Source organism: Silurus meridionalis, chromosome 5 (assembly GCF_014805685.1).
Source record: "Silurus meridionalis isolate SWU-2019-XX chromosome 5, ASM1480568v1, whole genome shotgun sequence".
Taxonomy (NCBI): domain Eukaryota; kingdom Metazoa; phylum Chordata; class Actinopteri; order Siluriformes; family Siluridae; genus Silurus; species Silurus meridionalis.
The window spans coordinates 9,731,087-9,754,900 of NC_060888.1; the positions used below are offsets into that span (position 1 = coordinate 9,731,087).

Below are 23,814 nucleotides of genomic sequence, written 5' to 3' on the forward strand. Positions count from 1 at the left end.
TATCGACTGGGAAGAAATTGAAGAGAGCACCTTATTTTTTCTTATCCCCGCACTGTTCCAGTATTACTCCTTTCAGTTTTTATTGATAAGGGCTTTTACATTTTTATGTATTTTAGCCGTAAATCGAACACGTGCTAATATAAAACCAGTCCTGGTCCTTTACAGCCGCACACATCCCCGAACAGCCAATCATAAGAGTGTGACGTCCCTGACACGAAATCCGTCATCATTCAGTGTATAATTCAATATGCATGCATCAGACTTTTCGCATTTTGAACCCTCTTTTATTTAATCAGGGCTGGGTTGCTTAGTTTTACCCAGTTGGTGTTGGTGCACTCGGACTCTATAAAGGGTGACACCAGTTTAGTGGTAACGCTAGAAAGGACTTAATGTGCGCTGTTTGATGAGTTACCCGTTCATCCTTTTAGAAATAAAGAATAGAATGAAACAGTTGGCCCACTTATGTCTTAGGCTCCTAAACCATTTTTCACAATTTGAGCCCAATGAATCCTGGCATTGTCATCTTGGAATATGCCTTTGCCATCAGGGAAGAAAAAATCCATTGATGAAGGAAACTCGTTACTCAGTATATTCAGATAGTCAACTGAATTATTTGACATGTAATGTTACTGAACCTATACTTGGCAAACGGAAGCAAGCTCGGATCATTACCCTGCCCCACACTGCTTGTATAGTAGTCAATAGGCATGATTATGCTGATCACTTTGGAACAGGGTAAAACTGGATTTATCAGATTACGTGACCTTTTCATAATACTGTTATGATGGGAATGCAATAAAATTGTGATTTATTATAGAAAGATTCAATGGCAGTGCAATTCGACTGTCCGGTATTTATGGCCTGTGTTTAGATGTAATCATCTAAATTCTATTAGTTTTATTAGTATAAACCTTTCACAGGGTGAAAAAGATTATTTATTGTCTTTAATGAGGTGATGGAACAAATTTCACTCATCTCTTAAAATGCAAAATACAAAACAAAACATACAAACAAACAAAAACAGCAACATAGGCCAAATGTTAATAAGAGCAATATAACGTTTTTTTTTTTTTGGTACAGTAAATAATTGTGTACAATGGATAACTGTTTAACCTGTTTGATAAAAATAGATTCATTGATTTATATTTTATGAAACATGTTGGATATTATTTCATATTATTCCTACCTTCAAACAAATGTCAATGAGGTAGACAATGGAAGGGTGGATTTTCTTGCAGACTGTATCGACTGGGAAGAAATTGAAGAGAGCACCTTATTTTTTTCCTTATCCCCCGCACTGTTCCAGTATTACTCCTTTCAGTTTTTATTGATAAGGGCTTTTTACATTTTTATGTATTTTAGCCGTAAATCGAACACGTGCTAATATAAAACCAGTCCTGGTCCTTTTACAGCCGCACACATCCCCCCGAACAGCCAATCATAAGAGTGTGACGTCCCTGACACGAAATCCCGTCATCATTCAGTGTATAATTCAATATGCATGCATCAGACTTTTCGCATTTTGAACCCTGTTTTATTTAATCAGGGCTGGGTTGCTTAGTTTTACCCAGTTGGTGTTGGTGCACTCCGGACTCTATAAAGGGTGACACCAGTTTAGTGGTAACGCTAGAAAGGACTTAATGTGCGCTGTTTGATGAGTTACCCGTTCATCCTTTTAGAAATAAAGAATAGAATGAAACACTTGCCTAATATTAAACAAAAATGTATTGCCAGTTCTGTCAGATATGTGTGCCATTCTAAAAAAATATCACACTCTTCCTAAGTGAAGTGTGGAGTCTAGGAGAAGACCCACAGCTGTTGCAAAGTATTTGGTGCCAATAATTATGACATGTATTCAATAAATAGATAAATATATATACACTGTGATATAAATATATATGTTTTGTGCTTGCAATTGTTTGATATTGGTATTCTTTGTGGATATGCTAAACAAAATATCAAAAGGTTAAACAATAAAGACAATTTTTAACTACAGATTTCTTTGATCATATTATTATCATATGTTGAGAGCCAATATAATTAGAAGGCACTGTAGGTAAGTGTCCCATTTTGAAATCTCGCTTGTCAAATATTGTCAAAAGTGTGCAGACACACCTGTTCAGAAGTATGGTATGTGTTTTTGGGCATTACATTTCACATTTAGTTCCAATTTGCTCTTATAATTCCCTCCACTCTTTGGGGATGATGTTCCATGAGATTTTGGAGTGTGCGTAAAGTCAGGTACTAATGGAGGTGAGGTGAGGTGGCCTGGGGTGAAGTCAGCTTTCCAATTCATCCCAAAGATGTTCAGTAGAGTTGAGGACAGATCTCTATAGCAGGAGATCTACCACTCCAACTCATGCAAAGCATATATTCATAGAGTTTGCTTTGTGCACAGGGGCATTGTCATGCTGGAACAGGTTTGGGTCTCCTCGTTCAAGTAAAGGGAACATTTTATGCTACTGCATCCAAACACACCCTATACAAATGCTTGCCTCTCAGTATTGCGATAACAGTTGTCCCAATACTTTTGTCCATATTGTGTACATGATTTAAAATCAATCTTGAATCCATTATTCAAGCTAAACAGCAATTCCCTTACAAATTCTCAGACACAGTTAATCAGCCTCAGATCATTACAGCTACATTTGCCTCTCAAAGTAATGCCTATGAAAACTGGGCACTAATTAAACTTCTCCTCTCATGATTGACTTTGATATCCCTGAAAATTCTGTTGATCCTGTACTTTACCACTTTTTTTTTTTTTAAGTTTAAAATGTTTCAAAACAGAAATTGATATTTTATTTGTTTTTTGTATTTTATTTCCTGAGTGCATTATGTGCAGGTTTTCTTAGTGTTGGAAAACCTGCAAATAAATAAATATCCTAATGCCTTTGAGTTTTGAGTACAACTTGAGAAAGATGACAATTTCCACACATTTTCAAGTAATGTGAACAAGCAGACCTGTTAGGGTAACTTCTTTTGAAGTTTAACCTAACTAGCTAGTCAAATGATAAGCATTGCAATCTCAAAATCCAAAATATCACAAGTACAGGCAACATGCTGGAATTCTTACAGCCTGCATTGAATCTGTCATGCCAGCTGGCAGGAATGATCCACGGTGTTAAAGCTGATTAGAAGTACACTCCAGCTGGAACCTTGTATGTTCTGTTCTTTCGGATTTCCTGTATTTAGATATACCTCAAGATCCCTAGATTTTTCTACTGTTAGACAATTCTATTCTCCAGCTTGAACGTTTATTAAAAAAGGACAATATCAGCTGCAAGTACTGCCGCCAAACTTTTTACATTTTTATGTATTTTAGCCGTAAATCGAACACGTGCTAATATAAAACCAGTCCTGGTCCTTTTACAGCCGCACATCCCCGAACAGCCAATCATAAGAGTGTGACGTCCCTGACACGTAATCCCATCATCATTCAGTGTATAATTCAATATGCATGCATCAGACTTTTCGCATTTTGAACCCTGTTTTATTTAATCAGGGCTGGGTTGCTTAGTTTTACCCAGTTGGTGTTGGTGCACTCGGACTCTATAAAGGGTGACACCAGTTTAGTGGTAACGCTAGAAAGGACTTAATGTGCGCTGTTTGATGAGTTACCCGTCATCCTTTTAGAAATAAAGAATAGAATGAAACAGTTGCCTAATATTAAACAAAATGTATTGCCAGTTCTGTCAGATATGTGTGCCATTCTAAAAATATCACACTCTTCCTAAGTGAAGTGTGGAGTCTAGGAGAAGACCCACAGCTGTTGCAAAGTATTTGGTGCCAATAATTATGACATGTATTCAATAAATAGATAAATATATATACACTGTGATATAAATATATATGTATTGTGCTTTTGGGCATTACATTTCACATTTAGTTCCAATTTGCTCTTATAATTCCCTCCACTCTTTGGGGATGATGTTCCATGAGATTTTGGAGTGTGCGTAAAGTCAGGTACTAATGGAGGTGAGGTGAGGTGAGGTGAGGTGGCCTGGGGTGAAGTCAGCTTTCCAATTCATCCCAAAGATGTTCAGTAGAGTTGAGGACAGATCTCTATAGCAGGAGATCTACCACTCCAACTCATGCAAAGCATATATTCATAGAGTTTGCTTTGTGCACAGGGGCATTGTCATGCTGGAACAGGTTTGGGTCTCCTCGTTCAAGTAAAGGGAACATTTTATGCTACTGCATCCAAACACACCCTATACAAATGCTTGCCTCTCAGTATTGCGATAACAGTTGTCCCAATACTTTTGTCCATATTGTGTACATGATTTAAAATCAATCTTGAATCCATTATTCAAGCTAAACAGCAATTCCCTTACAAATTCTCAGACACAGTTAATCAGCCTCAGATCATTACAGCTACATTTGCCTCTCAAAGTAATGCCTATGAAAACTGGGCACTAATTAAACTTCTCCCTCTCATGATTGACTTTGATATCCCTGAAAATTCTGTTGATCCTGTACTTTACCACTTTTTTTTTTTTTTTTTAAGTTTAAAATGTTTCAAAACAGAAATTGATATTTTATTTGTTTTTGTATTTTATTTCCTGAGTGCATTATGTGCAGGTTTTCTTAGTGTTGGAAAACCTGCAAATAAATAAATATCCTAATGCCTTTGAGTTTTGAGTACAACTTGAGAAAGATGACAATTTCCACACATTTTCAAGTAATGTGAACAAGCAGACCTGTTAGGGTAACTTCTTTTGAAGTTTAACCTAACTAGCTAGTCAAATGATAAGCATTGCAATCTCAAAATCCAAAATATCACAAGTACAGGCAACATGCTGGAATTCTTACAGCCTGCATTGAATCTGTCATGCCAGCTGGCAGGAATGATCCACGGTGTTAAAGCTGATTAGAAGTACACTCCAGCTGGAACCTTGTATGTTCTGTTCTTTCGGATTTCCTGTATTTAGATATACCTCAAGATCCCTAGATTTTTCTACTGTTAGACAATTCTATTCTCCAGCTTGAACGTTTATTAAAAAAAAAGGACAATATCAGCTGCAAGTACTGCCGCCAAACTTTTTTACATTTTGAAGCTCGTAAATTTTTTATCATAATTCAGAGATATTGTCTTGTTAAAAGGTACCACTGCCAGGCTTAGCACGCAAAGGACAACACTATTTGGAGTTGGACGAATATTGCTGTGATGTTGCTAAATAGGCTGGAAAGTACTACTATACCTAGCTGACTTTTGCTTTTTTTTTTTCTATCTTTCTTTATTCAAGTGGTCAGCTCCATGGCATCTGTCTGTACTTTTGAATGGTGATCGTTGATATGTTTCTGCAATAAAACTAATTTTGAATAAAAATGTTGATCACAAAAAAGAAAGCACACTCAGCTGTATAGGACACTTGGCCAGGATGCAAGGTGACTTTTAAACCAACTTATCTTAGATATAACAGCTGTATTATCAGCATTTTCTAACAATTCTATGAAGCATGCCAATGAAAAATGAATTGCTGATACAGGATTTATTTACAATGGTTAATATGTGAAGCGGTCTTGAACACAGATGTTTTCTAATGATTGTGTTTCCATGGCAGGCTTTCTAATTCAAAATTCTACCCTTCAGTCTTTCTCCAGCAAAGAGAATATGCATGTGAAGCATGCAGGCAGAGTCAAAAGGGCACTGCTGTTTAAAGATGATTGGCTTATGTTTTCCCACCAGTACAAAATCCACCTGAGACTCATCCACCATGAGTGCATGGTCTCAATGTTAACAGGAGGAAAAGCCCGCTTGTAACAGCGCAATCCGCATTAGCATGGTGCTAGATTCCTTGAGAACGCCGAACACTCTGTAAAGTCACAAGGTTAATGAAGAATGTTTGGAGTTCATTAATCTGATATAAGATCAGTCTATGTTTGACTAAGCTATTAATTGTTAACTAATTTTAGTTAATAAGCTATTAATAAAGAATTAATGTAACCTATATACTTCTCTAATTCTATGAAGACTTTTTAAAAAATATTAACGTGTCAAACTGTCACTTTTAAAATAGTTATTTGGTGATGAGAATTAGTAAGTGATTCATTTATTTGACTGGTGCACTCTAGCTCAATACTGTGGACATTAGTCACATCAAAACATGGCTCCTTTTTTTTTCTTTTCTTTTATATATACACTGCACATTATGTGTACAGGGTCAATAAGTAAAATGTTCTGGCCAAGTTAATTAATAGATCTCAAACATTTCTACATGCTGTTACTCAGCACAAAACTAAATTTCAATGACATTTTCCAGAATTGTAATAAAATGTTTACAAATACAAAACACAGCATTTACTTTATAAAGTGAAAAAGTAACCCAAACCAGTGTCCTCGCTCTTTGTCACAATTCTTTAATAAGAACAAGTTTAGCAAATTTGAAATGAAAAATAATAGAAACTCAAACTATATATAAAAGTGAAACAATTCTTGGTGGATCCTAAGAAAGTATGGCGAAATTATTTCATAACAATACATTTAAATTTAAAAAAATAAAATAAAGAATGTGGAAAAAGAAAACTACCAAGGAAGCTCCAGCCTGCAGAGACCCTAACTTACGATCCCCCAGCATTTACTAAAACAAACAAAAAAAGGAAGAAGGAAAGGAAACAAACTCACTCAACTAACTTGACTTTCTTGCCTGTGTAGATACATGTATTCCAATCAACTTATACAAATCAAACCCAAATAAATAAAATGTAACAGATTGTCACCGAATGGTCAAGCATCTAGTCGAGCTAGTCGCAACCCGTGTAAGGTACTAAACAGAATGCGTTTAAGACTAGGAACTAAATGTTCACAGTCTTTTTAAAGACTTGCTAGAATCCTCAACTAGAGATGTACAGCTCAGACAGGTAGACTGGGTGCCAGGATTTCACAGAAGGCAAATTTTCTTTGGGGTCTCAATCAGCTTACTGAGGTCTTAGGGTCAGGCTCCCTTGTTTCTTTCTTTCTTTCTTCTTTTGGTAATAAAGCACAATAAAGGGATATGCGCTGAGAAGAGGTTACAAGGGGACATGACTGAAGAGATACGAGACAGACTCGCCATTGTGGGTCCTCCGAATAGCCTCTGCAAGGATCATTGAAATGTCGATGACCTGGAAAACAGAAAACAACACAATCATCTTTGATCAGAAGTAAAGCATTTTCATAAATATAGCCTTGTCATTGAAAGGTTTCTTGAGTCTTGACTATCTAGTAAAGTTAAAATAGACTTAGTATGCATCAATACTATACACATCAACGACAGTGTATAGACAAAGAACACAATGTTCAGTTATAAAGACTCTATATATCTTTGTTGTGAAAGAAAACAAGTGGCCAAAATGTTTTAAATGAGCCAGAAAACAACTGCAAAAATTGCATTCAATATCAAGTCATATGACAGGACTGAGGTGTAAAATACAACAGCAAACTCAAAAACATGAAATTGTATTTAGGTATATTTTACTGGTGTATATATTGATCATGGACATGGTTCATCAATCAGCAAAGAAAAGATGTTAGTTACTAAGTCATGACCATTTGTAAACTATCGCGTGCTATGAGTAACTAATGCAATACTGATTTGCTACACCTGCCACCTGTTTGTAAAAATGTACTTTTATGCTCCTCTGGTGCCATTTGTGTAAAAGGAAAATACTGACTAAACTTTACGAGTTACTTTGAGTGTTTACTAATGTCATGTAAGCAGTAAATTGCATTATGAAATTTACTTTTGTTTTTGTCATCTGTTCGTTCACTCATGCTGCTTTCCTAGTTGTACCACCAGTACAGGCTTCATTAAAACAAGCAACATGCAAAAATTTTTTATTCCACAGTAAGGGCCAATTAGGATGTTTTACACAGAACAAGACATGGCTTTACAACAGAGCTGACAAGAAGCTTATGTTTAAAACTTCAATCACCTCAATAACTCATAAAATACCTAATAAAATGTATTTATCATAGGGAATATTGTGTAGATATCAAGGTCAACTAACATTACAAATGTTTCTCAAAACAATGTGTGTATAAATCTGTGTGTGCTTCTGTGGGTTCCCATTCACTAACATTGCTATGGTTATTGGTACTTTTTACTGCAACTAAGCACAAGAGGGACTCGGACACATCCACCAATATCACATATATAGTTGGGTTCAAAACAGTAGCCTTACCTCAACCTAATTCACCATAATACCATCAATTTACCAAATTTACCATCATAATTTTAAATAGGACCATGTTGTTCTGGTCACCAGTGAACAAAATATTTAAGTCTTAACTTCCATGTTGTTCTACAGTCAAAAAGATTGCAGCAATATTAGATAAAGTCTAGCCAAATAATGAATATATTTTCCCAAACAATAAAACAAGCTAGCTAACTTATACTGTATACAGTTTCAAGACCTGTCAGAGTGTGGAAACGGCTACTTTTTTTTTATCATTGAGACACATGCATGTTCCTTTTGTTAATATGTAGCAAACTGGATAAAAGGCCAAAACATGCAAGAATTGGTTGCTCTAAGAAAGGCACTTCTGTAAGACAGTAAATAAGAAAAAAGATGTTACCAGGCTGCCTCATAGCTAAACATAGAGAGGGAAGCTTAATGGTTTGGGGTTGTTTTGAGGCAGGGAAGGGGAAAGACTTGTTACAGCTAAAAGGAATACTGAACCAACATGGCTACCGTTCCATATTTCACTCCTATGCAATTTTATCTGGATGATGGTTAATTGGAAGCAACTTCACCTACAATAGTTTGTAAGTGTTATTTAGAGATCAGACAGTCAGCTGGAGTGTTATCTGTTGTGGAATGGCCAGCCCAGTCAACAGACTTAAATCCTATTGAACTTCTCTGGGATGAACTGTATCACAAGATCACCTTTGGCAAGTTTGAGTATTCCAACTGAATGTCTGGAGAAAACCAATAAAAGATTAGGCATTTACAAACTTTTGACAGGCACTACATCCCCTTTTCTTTCCTTCTGCCAATAAACACCACAGATGTTTCTTGGACAGCGTTTAACCTGCACCAGCTATAACAATACACAATAAAGATCTCCAATTTTTTATTATATCTAAATTGTAATAGGCTTTCAGTGCTTCTCTGGTCTGAACACAAACTAAGTAGGGGTCAACATAAACAGGTTTTTCTCTGGCCAATGATGATGCCGATATTTGGAAATTGGCAGCTGGTGGGCAAAAATCAGGAAAAATTGGGAAATCAGCCCCTCTGAGCGTTTGAATCACCATATTCAAACACTAATAAAATTTTTTTTGAGGTTTGCTCAATCTTTCAAATACTTCTAATTTACAGTGTCCGTGTCTATTACTCTGTTAAATTTTCTCATTTTACGGTGGAGTTTTGGAGAAACGTAAAGACAAAATCACTCAAAACCTCAGGTGCATTTTCAATCATGTTCCACATTTACACACTTATAAAACATTTTTCTTTGTAGGTGTTCTCATTTTATGTTATGTTACGTTCTATTTTCACAATTTACAATGGCAGGGCAAGATGGCAAGTCATCTTGTATTTTTGGCTTGTTGTTTCTGATTGCACTTTAACCCAAAGTGGGTTATAATCCCAGAAGGGTAAATAAACTTTATTTTAAAAGTTAAAACTTTTTTTGAACATTTTCTTTGTCATTTGCAGATTGATTTTAAGCAGGAGAAAAAAAATCTATTTAAATTGCAAATAGGATTTTTTGTGAAAAAATCAGGGATTTTTTTTAGGCCATATCGCCCAGCCCTACATTTAACCAATTAAGTACGAATGATATGAATTTGAAGCACACCACGTTTGAGTGTCGGTCGACTTTAGTTTTTTTCTCGCACCGTTGGCTATGGTCAGACGGCATCAGCTGTTTCTGAGCTGATTCTGCAATACGATTGGCTAATTAGCTTAGCGAAAGAGCACACAATAAAAAATTTAATTTTTTTTGTCTTTGCAACTTAGAGGACATGATTGACAAAAGCTGCACAAGTCCATTAGTAACGATTACAGCAGGTGAAAATGCTGCTTGCTTTACATATTCACAGTTCTAGCTCTTTTCCGGTTTCCCTGTTTGGATGCTGAATACAGACTACTGCCACCTGCTCGTAAGGGAGAGTTATGTTCTCTCATCCAAGCACAGAATGTAAAAGCATAGTTGGTGTGTCAGATGCGCCCACCTAATAATCGGCCTAATTTACAGCACAATCGGCCGATGCATGATTAATTAAAAAAACTGCAAAAATCTGCCTGATTAATCAGCTGGCCTATTAATCGTTCGACTTCTAAAACTAAGTAATATTTAATGTCAGGACAAGTAACTTTAGAAATAAGTTTTATATCATGGAGGCATGCATAAAAAAAAAAAAAAAATTGTTTAAAGAATCCAGTTATAACAAACAACTGTTAACTTCTGTATACACGGTTTGGTTCTTAGGAGATTAATTAATTCTAAGCTCATTATTTTGCTGTAAAAATAAAAAAAGGTATAACTTGACATGCTTTAAGGGTGTAACTGCAACAAAAAATGTGTAACTGTGACCCTTTAACAGTGTATTTATTATTATTTTTTTTTTTAGGTGCCATCATGTTTGCTAAATTGTTTAGTGGAATTACACAATTGTACATATTTGTTGATCCTGTAGATTCATTTTAATATATGTTTGGCATCCAACCTGTATTTTAGGACAATGCTTCATCTTCTCTTCCTGTGGAATGGTGTTGGTCACGACTACAGCTTCAAAGCAGGCATTGTTGATGCGCGATATTGCAGGCCCTGAGAAAATGCCATGAGTAAGGATGGCATACACCTTGGTGGCACCAGCTGATAATAGCCTAAAAAGAAGAGAGACAAAACAACTTGCTCAGTTTCTATTTACAGCACACTGTTCGCATTACATGTAGACGGGTGTGCACATGTATACTGATTGACTCTCTAGTATACAATAAATGTATGCAGGAGTGTACTTTATTCATTTACTCGTTGGGCCTTATTCATGGAAGATATGAGTCAACATGGAGCAATGTGCACGGAAACTGGACCATCCTGTAAACACTCCTCAGAATTCACAAATGATTCTTAGATCTCTCAGATTCATTAGTTAGGCCTGTGTATGTTAATGAATTTCAATCACTTTGCACACATGCTCACCCATTCACAATTTGCATAATACCCTCGCATAAGGTATAACAACCTTTATAAAGATATCACCACAGATAAGCAGCAAATTATATATATATATATATATATATATATATATATATATATATATATATGTGTGTGTGTGTGTGTGTGTGTGTGTGTGTGTGTGTGTGTGTGTGTGTGTGTGTGTGTGTGTGTGTGTGTGTGTGTGTGTGTGTGTGTGTGTGTGTGTGTGTGTGTGTCTTTGTCTTTTTTGGCTGAGGTGCAAAACAAAACATTTCTTTTTCAAATGTACCCAGGTTTGTATCAGTCAGAAGGTAATAGGATGTGTAACAGCAAATGACAATTGTTAGCACTCTTATGCTACTTGACCAGTCCAGCAGGTTAAAAGTAAATGGCTTGACATGATGCTGGATTGGAAACATTAGCCCATAAAACAAATGATGCATTAGCTCACAAAAAAGGTTCACCCTCATCAAGGTGAACCAGCTGCATGACCAGTACAACTGGTGAAACCTCAGTCAATTCCCGATGGTGACAGTGATGCTGTTCCCCCTAGCAACCAGTCATTACTTAGCAAATAAACCTTTACTCTAAAACCACATTCATCACACAGAGCTCTTTCTGCCACATCATGCAAAAGCACCATCAGTGCCAGTAAATGTTCAATATTATGCAGACTTTAGTCTTTTTTATAGTTAAAAAAAAATGTAATAAAACAAAACAGAATGGTTTCACAAACCAATTTACACTAAAATTCATTCTTGGTCTCGTGTTTCACAAATGAGGCCCAGGGTAAATAAATGCTTAATAAAATATAATAAATAAATGCCTTCTCCCAGTCATGATCATTTAAACTCTTCACTTGTTTACATTTTGGGAAATTAGTCAACAAAATTAGTCAACACAATCTTCGTGTGCAGAGGAGTAGACAGGAAGAAAAAAGGTGAGTTACTTGTCAGCGGCATGGCAGACGGTGCCACATGTGTCAGCCATGTCGTCGACTAAGATAGCCACGCGGTCTTTCACGTCTCCCACCAACACCATGCGATCCACCTCATTAGCCTTCTTTCTTTCTTTGTGAATGAGGGCAAAGTCAACATTCAGTCGATCTGCTATAGACGTGACCCTGCCGGAGGAAAAACATTAAAATCTATGTTTAAAAAAATGCTGACTTAGAAAGAACACACAGCTGAATTAACAGAAAGGTAAAATAAACTGAATGAGTGTGTGTGTGCGCAAATTAGCTTCTGACTACTATTTCTTGCAACATTGTACAGAGGAGCACAATTTCCACAAAATTAAATGTTGATCTGTAGCATCAGAAATATACAAAAAATAATAATAATATAAAATAAAAGATGACATGCATGCCTTGAAATTAACACAATAGATTAATAATTTGCAAGTATAAGTACAGTGGAACCTCGGGTTATGAACGCCCCGGCATACGTATAATTCAGGTTACGAATCGCAGTTCATCAAAATTTTTGCCCCTGGTTACGAACAATATATCGGGATACGAACGTCGCGCACCAAAAAAATCGCAGGCAAGTTGGTTGTTTTTGCTCTATCCACGCAGCTCGTCACATCAGTTAGCGTCCTGTGTCCCTAGCGAGAGCATCGTGTTACTTATCCGCTTGAACTTTTCCCGGCAGCAGCGTAACAACTCGTTAGTTGATGCTCGTGGAATGATGAGATGGACAACATTAGCCGATGCATAACCACTTTACTTGTTTTTATGAAGATAGATTAGCAGGGTTACAGTCTTTTCCGAAGTACAATACCCATAATGAATTTCACTCTGGACTTCAATACCAACTGATAGTAGCCTTAAAGAAACAGCTCTCATTTTCCCTCTAATGCAACAATTGTCTCAGTGTTCGTGTTAATAACACTGTCTTTAATATTCTATAATATAATATATAATAATATATAATAATATAATATAATAAGATTCTCCTTCCAAACAATAACTCTCCTCCTCCCCTTCTACGAACGTCGTCTCCTGCAGCGAGTCTTCTCAAAGGGAAAGTACCCGGTAAAGATCTTTTCCTCTTTTGTATGTTTTTATGTGGTATGATTTTAATATAACATGTTAAAAGCAAATATTATTAGTGAATATTGGCTTTATTTTTATTTAAGTAATATTTTTGGTTGTCCAGAACGAATTACCGAAGTTTCTGTTCATTATTATGGGGAAATTTGTATCGGGATACGAACTTTTCAGGTTACGAATAAAGTACCGGAACGAATTAAATTCGTAACCCGAGGTTCCACTGTATAAGTAATAAATCCCCAACATTGCTAACACCACATTTGTTAATTTTCAGGGAACTCACGGCATGTCCTGAGATTGTAAAGGTGACACAAAACACCCTTTTGAAATGAGTGTAATAAGTAGCCTATGCAGACCTTTTAGCTCCTCCAGCATCTGGAGAGACAATGGTGCAGTTCTTCCATTCAGGAATATTTTCCTTAATCCACTTCAGCACAGCAGGCTCAGCGTACAGGTTGTCCACGGGTATGTCGAAGAAGCCCTATAAACACACCGAATTTAGAAAGAGTATTCAGGAAGATCCAGTCAAAGTGATTAAAATTCACTCAGCGATCAGATTCAGTGGAATCGGTTCTGACTCACCTGTATCTGAGAGGCATGCAGATCCATGGTAATGATATGATCTGCTCCTGCGACAGACAGCATATTGGCCACCAGCTTGGCAGAGATTGGTGCTCGGCTCTATTAATAATAACAAAAAGGAGGAGAAAACATGTTAATAGATAAAACACAATCTGAAATTCTAAAGTACAACAAAAAAAAAAACCATGAATGTTCTTTTTTGACATTTCACAACACAGAAAAAAAATTCTAATAATTTTTGTGGTAAAAAGGTGGAGAATCACAATTTTTAAAGCTCTCTGTAGGTCAAGATGAAAAAGAAATAAAACACTGTAAATCAAAATTTAATACAAAATCAAAGCGCCATGTGCTGTAGAACTGAAACGATACCACGAGTTAATCAAGTAATATGAATAAAAAAAAAAAAATAATCGAGGCAAATTAATTACAGTAATCATTTAACTACACACGGAGCATTGTGTTTCCCCACGGACCATTATTACAGATGCACCACCCGCTACGCTAAACTCTGGAGCACTCTGAACATGTAAACACAGAAGACGCGGCAGAATTAAAATAATTTGGGAAATATTTTAACTTAAAACAAAGAAAACACTGCATGATGCATTTACCTTTTTTTTTTTTAAGAGTAGATTGTTTTTATATTTATATTATATTTTTTTATTTTTATATTATTTTTTTATTTATATATTTGTATTCACATTTTGATGTAATATGGAAACTAAATGGACTAAATAGGCTTAGTTTCAACAAATATTCTTGTATGCAATTTCAGCATTTTTTCTAAAAATGTTGTTGATTTTAAAAGACTTGTCTTATTTTTTCTTGTATATTTAGTATTGCACTTAAAGAAAACATACTTCTTATTAAATTACTCGATTAATCGACGGAATAATCGGTTAAATACTCTATTAACTAATTGATAGCAGCCCTAGTGTGAATATGAAGTGGTGTTATTTACCACTCAAAAGTTGATTGTTGGCCAATAACTACACATCCTGAAGTGTTTTATTCCTCTTAAACCACTGCTATTGACCAAGGAAAACAAGTTGCAATTTATTAATGGATGCCACCACAGAGCCCTGATTTCATCATCGAGTCTGTCTGGGATTACATGAAGATACAGAAATATCTGAGGCACAGATGATGTCTGGAACAACCCACCTGCCTAATTTATTCAAAATTCTGTCTGCAAATGTACCAAACCAAACCTGTGTGTACTTGTACCAATCCATGAACGACTTCAAATTTATAGGAATATTTTTAAGTAGCTTGGAGATGAAGATAGTCAGTATCTTGTAAGCTATCCATAAAAACACTTTGGTGATTCTGTTTGTGTCTGTTGTGTACAAATGTGTGTAAACAGAGCAAAGTTCTTTTAGTAAATTAGATTAAGTTATAACTCTTTACAGTGCACTGACTCCCTGGACCAAATTACTGATACGGATTTGCATCCAAAAGCTCTTAAGAGTCTCTGAACTTGTCAGACTTTCAGCAAAAGCAACTCAGAAAAGCATTAGTCATTATTCTAAGAGAAGACATTTATTCAATACTATTAGAGGAAGTCTACAGTATCAGCATATTGTAACAGTCAGAGGTAAAGCTGTTAATTTAAGTGTTTAAGCTGAGGGAATGTTGGTTAAGGGACTTCGTTGTTACAAGTGGCATTTCCCAGGATCATTAACTTCAAATAAAAGTTAAAGGAACTGCTGTTAATAGCAAAATAAACAGTAATTAGCATGTTCTGCATACATCCTATGTAATGTAGCTATAATCTTATCTCTTTTACATATCATATCTATACACAAACGTGTGTGTGTGTATATATATGTATGTGTGTATGTGTAATATATATATCTCACACACACACACACACACACACACACACACACACACACTCTGTATGAATGAGTATATGACCAATAAAATTTTTATTTGATCACTTGAACAATGGTGGGGTTACAAGAAGGTTCTGTGCTTAAAAAATGTTAACAAATCTAGAAAAATATCGGAAAATGAAAGCTAAAAATCGTATATGCCGTTTAGAATGGCTTTATTGTTGAGCAAAAACAAATGAATTGCCTTTGCGCTGTACTTTCAGAAGGAACTGTTTACGTGGGTGGTCAGTTCCATTATGTGAATAAGAGGATCTGTGTTCTACGTAAGTGCATGCAAATAATAAGTAATAAGCAACTTCTAACATTTACGCCAAATAGAAGACGTGTGAAAGTTAAAATTTTAACTTGAACATGACTATTTAACTGCTTATTCAGTAAAGACGGACATGTACCTCACACCCAAAGTCAACACTGTATGCAAACAGCAGATGTGCAAGTGTATTTGCATAGGACTTTCCTATGCGAGACACAAGCAGCCTCACCTTATCCTTCTTGTCTTGACGAGCGTAAGGGAAACAGGGGATGACTGCGCTGACACGGGAAGCTGATGCTATCTTGCAGGCGTTGATCATAATCAGCAACTCCATTAAGTTGTCGTTGATCTCGCCACAGCCACTCTGTACAATGTACACGTCCTCGCCGCGTACGCTTTCTCCAATCTCCACACTGTGCAAAAAGAGCATATGACAAAAATTAAGCTTTTGCTATTTAGTAGGAACAAAACAGGTACATTTGAGGCAGCCTTAAATTGCAATCAGCTGTCAGTGTTCTAGAGCAGTGTAATCTGAGTAGAGTGGCAAGATGCAAATTCGAGAGAAACAAATGCAAAGCCCTCAGACAAACACGATTACAATGACTGTACCTGAAGTGCCGGTAATATAAACCCGGTTGGACATGACACTTACAAAGCCTGGTTAAACACTGATCATTTACACCAGAATACATAATCAATCAGAAGAAAAAAAGTCAAATGAAAGCATATGTCTAGTACATGATGTGAAACAGCCAGAAATTGTTAAGATTGTATACAATCGTTGTCAACTGACAAGCATTTGTCAAGAGTAAACATTTTGTAGATTACCATTTGGGGCAAATTATTCTTAAGAAATATGGCCAATATTGACTCACCATCCACTTTAATTGGAATGCTTGTACACCTGCATATATATATATATATATATATATATATATATATATATATATATATATATATATATATATATATATATATATATATGCGCAGACATCTTATCAGCCAATCATGTTGCAGCTGCTCAATGCATAAAATTGTGAAGATAAAGGTCAAGCGCCTCAGATAATATTTACATTATGGCAATCTGTGCCATCATGGGCACAGGTTCCTTAAGCCTGAAGACCTGAATTAAAGGTGATCTTTAAAGATTCATGTTCTTCATGCAAAGGAAAGCATTTGATTGAAGGTCACATTTTTTTTGGTCAAGGCTGAGATGCTTTTCTGCTTGTAAAACGTGATTATTTGCATTCATGGCAACTTATCAATCTGGCCATTCTACAATGCCATTTCTGATTCTACCGCCAGAACGCTCACTCATGCACAGATGTTTTGCACCATTCTGTGTAAACAATAGACTTTAGAGATAAGACGTTTATGAAATACTTAAACCTGCATTTCTAGTTCTTATAATGCTACAGTAAAAATCTCAGATCACTCTTTCCCCTATTCTATTGTTTGATGTCGATCAGGGGTCACCAACCTTTTTGAAACTGTGAAGAGCTACCAGTTTGATACACACTTCTGAAATAACCACTTTGGTTTGGTGTGGCCTGATAGGCTTTAAGATGGAGGTCATTTTGCAATGTTACAATTTCGATTTCCACCTGTCCAGCATCCAAGCTGAACGTTGCACTTAGGGTGTTTTCACACCTAGTTCGTTTGAGCCCTCCAAACACTCTCGGAGCGGTTCAGTGTGTATATGTGAACAAACCAAGTGATCTCAGACCCCTTAAAAGGACCCAGAAGCGAACCGTACTCAGACCACCTCCGGAGGTGGTCTGAGTACGTTCGCTTGTGGGTCCGTTGTGGTTCGATTTGTTTGTGACATGTGAAAGCAATGTGGTCCCGGTCCGCTTTGCATTTCGTTTGCCAAATGTCCCTGGAGGCTTGCCATACCTGCAGCCGTGTTCCGTCACTGCTGAAACACAAAACTTTTGACATGGCAGGTCGGAGTCGTGTGGTCTTATGAAGAGAGCTGTGCACTTATTGATATTTGTAAAGAGGATGGCATTAAACGCCAACTATTCTCAACACATAAAAACATAAAAGTATTTCTTCTGTTTTCTCAAAAACTGAAGGAAAGGGGCTACAACAGAACAGCACCACAATGTCACGTACAAGTGAAAAAACTACGACAGAAGTACATAAACACAAGTGATAAAATTTCACACAATTCTGGGTTCTGAGTTCTTATGAGGTTGAGGTGTGAACACGAAAGGGTCTGAGATCACTTCAATACTGAAGAGGACCAAAAAGAGAACTGGGTTCTCTTTTGAGTCTTTTTTATTGTGAACACGAAAGGGACTGAGTTCACATTTGCTTAGATCACTTTCTGGTTCACTTTAAGTGAACTGGGTTTGGTTCTTTTAAAACGAACTAGGTGTGAAAACACCCCTAGTCGCTCAGCAATGCATGTTGTGTCCACGATCATAAAAGGATTGGAAATTAACAATACACATGGCTCAAACTGATCAAGGTCACAAAACCTGTTCTCAAACTCCTGCCCAAGTCTGTTTATGACTTTAGAGTACTTTTCTGCAACTTTGTCAAAAGTCTCAGACGCAAAAGCACCATCTGCACAGAGGGAAAGTGCAGCACCTTTTTTCTTAGTAAATGCACAGAGAAAATGTTATCTGGGCTTTAAATGCATTTAAAGCACTTATGTCAGCAACAGTCTTACCTTTGCCTTGCAGCTCACAGTTCAAATGGTTCAGTTTCCCAGTAATGTCCGTTAAAAAATGAAAGATCAAGTGTCCACTCAGTGTCCTCTAGCAGCGAGGTGTATTCGTCTATGGATTGCATGAACTTTTTGATCTCACTCAAAAGTGACAAAAAACATATTTAGCTGACAGCTCCTCCAATAGCACCTTGAATGTTCTGTGCTGTTTAGCTCTGGAGAGGATGCTGTTTATGATTGTCACGACGGGAGTCATGACGTGCCCATAGCCGATCACCTTTGCACATAACGCCTGCTGGTGAATGATGCAGTGGTAATGCATGAAGTTTGGGAACTCTGGGTCACCTTTACAGTGAGCGATGAATCCTGTATGTCGGCCGATCATAGCAGGAGCCCTGTCGGTAATCACTGATAGCAGCTTTTCCAACTGCACTTTTTTTCTCGGTGAAAAACTCCTTCACCGCGTTATAGAGGTCAACTTCCCTCGTCGTTGTCTTTAGGGGGAGTAGTGTCAGAAGTTCTTCTTTTGTGGAGAAATCATCAAACACCCTCCAGATTAAGACCAACAGCTGCGCTGTACTGCAGCTGTCCACGGACTCGTCACACTGGATGCTAAACCAGCTGCACTTCCCCAGATGATCGGCCAAGTTCCCGGACATTGCCGACACTCTTCTTACCATTGTAGTTGCCCCCAGTTGGACATCGGAGAGAGTGGAGATTATATCCGTTCCATATTTCTCGTCTTTAAGCACAGTTTTTGCAATTATCATCATTGCTTCTTTGAAAACCTCGCCATCTGAAAATGCCTTCTTTTTCTTTATCAATAAATGTGTAGCTTTAAATGAGACTTTGCTTTTTGTGAGTTTTTCACCGGTCTTGTGAAAAAAGACTGCTGTTTTTTTTTTTTTATTGTAATTTTTGAATTCACACTAATGCAAGTGTGATTTAAAAAAAAATTAGATGCAGCTCACTAGTATGTGGCGCTATGGTGAGCTATTTTTAGAAAAGGCCTCCGGCCGACAAATGTGGTCCTCGCGGGCACCATGCTGGTGACCCCTGATGTAGACATTACCTTGTGGTCTGTACCTGCATCACTTTATGCAACTGTGATGTTGCCACATTAGATAACTGGATAACTGAGCAGGTGTACAGATTTTCCTATTCAAGTGACCCATGAGTGTATGCGAACTTTTGTCCAGAATACCTATATATGCTTGTTGAAGATCTCAATCCAGAACTGATCCCACTTTCTTCTAATAATCTTGATAATAGCCTCCTGGAAAGGCTTTCCTAGAAGAATGATTTGAGTGTAGCTGTTGTTGATTTAACAATTCACCCACAAAAGCATGTCGAGTGAATAGGCCTGGGGGTGAGAAGGTGCTGTCTGCATTCCACCTCATCCCAAAGGTGTTCAGTAGGGTTGAGAGGAGGTTTCTGTGCAGATCACTCAAAACTTCCTCATAAACCTGATGATATTAATGGTATTGCTTTAACACTGTTATATTGGACCATTCTTGGACCTCATAGTTGCAATCAAGTGAAATGTAAATGCAGCTGAATACAAAGACATTCTCACGTATATGTTCTTCAATATTTGCAGAAGGTCCACCTTATTTAGCGTATAAACATTTTCAAACACTTTTTCAGTTCAGTTCAAGCTCTGACCTGATATAAAAAATAAAATAAAAAACAAGAGTTCACATAAACCTCTCAAAACAAATTGCTACTAGTTTTAATAGCCTTCTTACCAATGTTGAGTTAATATATACCCTGGCTTAACCCTACCTCAGGGTTCTGATGTACAGTATCTCACAAAAGTAAGTACACCCCTCACAGTTCAGCAACCGTTTTAGTATATCTTCTCAAGGGACAATACTATAGAAATGAAACTTGGATATATTTTAGTGTAGTCTATGTGCAGCTTGTACAGCAGTATAGAATTTCTGTCTTCTGAAAATAACTTAACATACAACGTACGCCCCAAGCGACAACAGCTGTACATCGTGTAGCCATGAAAAGCAACATGTCCTTTTCATCATGTTCATGTTTTTGTCTGCTTGACAGGGCCATACAAATTTGTGTATCTTGCATTAGAGCAGTATAAATTTGGTGCTTTGAGTACAATTCTCTCATTCTGACTACTGGATGTTCAACATGCACCTCATAGCAAAGAACTCTGAGGATTTAAGAATTAGAAGTGTTGCTCTTCACAAGGTTGGCCTGAGCTATAAGAAGATCGATAACACCATGAAACTGAGTTACAGTACAGTGGCCAGAGTCATACAGAGGTTTTCCAAGACGAGTTCCACTTGGAACAGACCTCGCAAGGGTCAATCAAAGAAGTTGAGTCCTCATGCTGTGCGTCAGGTGCAGAAGCTGGCTTCAAAAAACAGATGCATGAGTACTGCCAGTATTGCTTTAGAGGTTGCAGAAGTGGAAGGTCCACTTGTTAGGCCATATGCCACACACTGCATCAGTTTGTTCCAAGAGGAAGCCTAATGTTGGCTCACAAGAAAGCTCTCAAACGGTTTGCTGAAGACAAGAATGAATGAATTACTGAAACCAAGTCCTGTGGTCTGTTGAGAAGATAAACTTGTTTGGCTTAGATAGTGTCCAGTGCGTGTGGCGAGAGATAAATGAAGAGGGTTGCGTTAGGACGGGCATCCAGCGTAAAATATGCCAAATAAAATATGCGGATCACAAAACTGAATTTCATACCGGAACAGTCGAGGGCCGGGTTACCAACAACCGCCACAGGTATCGTTAGGACAACTTACTTTAGTCCTCTGTGTTCTGTTATGTAGCACCAGGGAGATGCGGCAACAGGTAAAAAGGGATGAAGCAAACGCTAAGGAAAAGGTATATGAAGTTGGACACTAAAGAAGTAGAAAAGGATTTGTAACGATTGGCCAGGCAGAGGGACCGAGCTGGAAAGGATGTGCTGCAAGTAAAGGAAATGTGTTAACTAGTGAGGAGAGTGTGTTGAGAAGGTCAAGGGACTATTTTAAGCAGCTGATAAATTAGGAATATAAGAGAGAGAGAATGTTAGATGAGGTGGAGATATTGAAGCAGGAAGTGGATAGGATTAGTAAGGTGGAAGTGAGAGCAGCGATTAAGAGGATAAAAGGTGGAAAGTCGGTTGGACCAGAATGACATACCAGTAGAAGCATGGAGATGTGCAGTTCTGCAGTAACTACAGGGGAATTAAGTTGATCAGTCACATTATGAAGTTATGGGAAAGAGTAGTGGAAGCCAGGCTGAGAGAAAAGGTGACCATCTGTGAGCAACAGTATGGTTTCATGCCGATGAAGAGCACCACAGACAAATTATTTGCTTCGGGAATGTTGATGGAGAAGTATAGAGAAGGTCAGAAGAAGTTGCATTGTGTGTTTGTGGATTTAAAGAAAGTGTACGACAGAAGTGTGTGAGGGTGGTGCAGGACGTGTATGAGGACAGTGTGAGAGCAGTGAAGTGTGCAGTAGGAACGACCGATAGAACGACAGTAGTGTGAATGAGATGGAGGGCAGTAGAGTGGTGCGGTTGCAGGGAGAAGAGGTGAAGGAATACAGTTACCTGGGGGTCAACAATGCAAAGTAATGGAGAGTGTGTTAGAGTAGTGAAGAAAAGAGCGCAGGCAGGGTGGAGAAGAGTGGAAGGAGTGATTTGTGATAGAAGGGTATCTACAAGAGTGAAAAAGAAGTTTATAGGACTGTCGTAAAATCCTGTGATGTTGTATGTTTTAGAGACAGTGACATTGACTAAAAGACAGGAGCTGGTAAATCTTTCTATTCAGGAAGGTTCCACTGACAGAACACATTAGGTCTAAAGACTGGGTTCAAACACACACATATATACACACACAAAGAGTTACATAAATATGCTATTTTGATATAAATAACACAGACTGTGCACACAAATACGAAACCTTGAGTCTATAATGATTCAGAGAATTGCAGAATGGACATGGGGAGTGTAAGGATCAGATCAGTCAACTATCAATCAAAACACACACACACACACACACACACACACATGACATTGAAGAGTGCACTCGAAGTCTTCAGCATGCGTTAGCAAAAAAAAAAAAAAAAAAACAATTAATTGTTTACTGAAATCGTTTAATTGTAATGTTTGAAAATGTTGTTTTTACAATATTTGTGCATCATTTGCAATGAGCAGTGTGTGTGCATTACTTTATATTATATAACTTCAGTACGAGACCGGCTGCGCGTGACATTCACGATAAATCCAGCGCATCTGAACGCATCCGATCAGAATTATATTTTCCCCAGGAATACCACCGATCGTTGTATTCCAAATACAAGTTTTAAATGTAAACAGTGTAACACTTTGGTGGGTCTTTCAAAAAATGACCTTGTCTGAGTTTTGCAGAATTATTCTGTGCCAGTTTTTACGCTGATAGAAATCAAATAAAGCACGGCAAACCTAACGCACGCGCTCACAAAACGGATTGCTAATTTCCCATATAGCGTGCACGAGTGCCGCTGTCGCGCGATGCATTATGGGAGTTGTAGTGTGTGCAGCCTTATGTTAAAGGACCGACATGATGAGCGAAACTACAAGTTCCGTGAACACCCGGCTAACGGCAGCCTGGCTGGCACGATGCAAAGGCAACACGCGACAATTCTAGAAAGTCGTTGCTCCTACTTACCATGTTTCTTGGTTACTGAATTTTTTCGTGACGACCTTTCCCAACTCGAGTCCGAGCCGGTCGGCGATTTTCTGAGACAAATCCTGATGGGAGCTCCCGCTGAAAATTTTAATATTCGGCATCGTTGCGTGTTCCAGGGGCCTGACGTGGTGCACAACCAAGAGTGTCAGGACAGAAAGTCTGCTCTAGAACAACGACTTCCGCTTGAGCAGACTGAGGCTGGTGTGTTGGTCCGATTGTATCTGGCTGATGCTGAGTCCCCTTGTTAGCGTCTTCCCTACCTTTCCGCCATAGTTGTTCCGTCTGCTCTCCGATGGCGCGCGAGATCTCACACAGCCACACGCGCGCTATTCCGACGCGATGACGTCACATACCCGCCCACTGGCGTTAGACGTCCCCATTTGTCGCGCGCGCTTCCCTTCTTACCAACTGCCCCAAATGCATCAACTGCACAGGAACAGATGTGCGTCAAACTGCCACCTGTCTGTCAGTAAATAACCCCGCCTATACTGTCATAAGCCCTGTCCACATTAAACCTTATTTATTTA

At 37.8% G+C, this 23,814-nt stretch overlaps 1 protein-coding gene across 1 annotated transcript; it reads right to left on the reverse strand.

Moving 5' to 3' along the window:
- Positions 1–6,342: 6,342 nt before the first annotated feature.
- LOC124386459 (ribose-phosphate pyrophosphokinase 1) lies at positions 6,343–23,638 on the reverse strand. The gene is made up of 7 exons (XM_046850311.1): positions 23,267–23,638; positions 16,147–16,330; positions 13,767–13,865; positions 13,541–13,665; positions 12,081–12,254; positions 10,659–10,818; positions 6,343–7,107 (listed from the first exon to the last, which is right to left on the reverse strand). Exons 1-7 carry the CDS (start codon positions 23,386–23,388, stop codon positions 7,015–7,017), a joined length of 957 nt encoding a protein of 318 aa, XP_046706267.1. The 5' UTR covers positions 23,389–23,638; the 3' UTR covers positions 6,343–7,014.
- Positions 23,639–23,814: the final 176 nt, after the last annotated feature.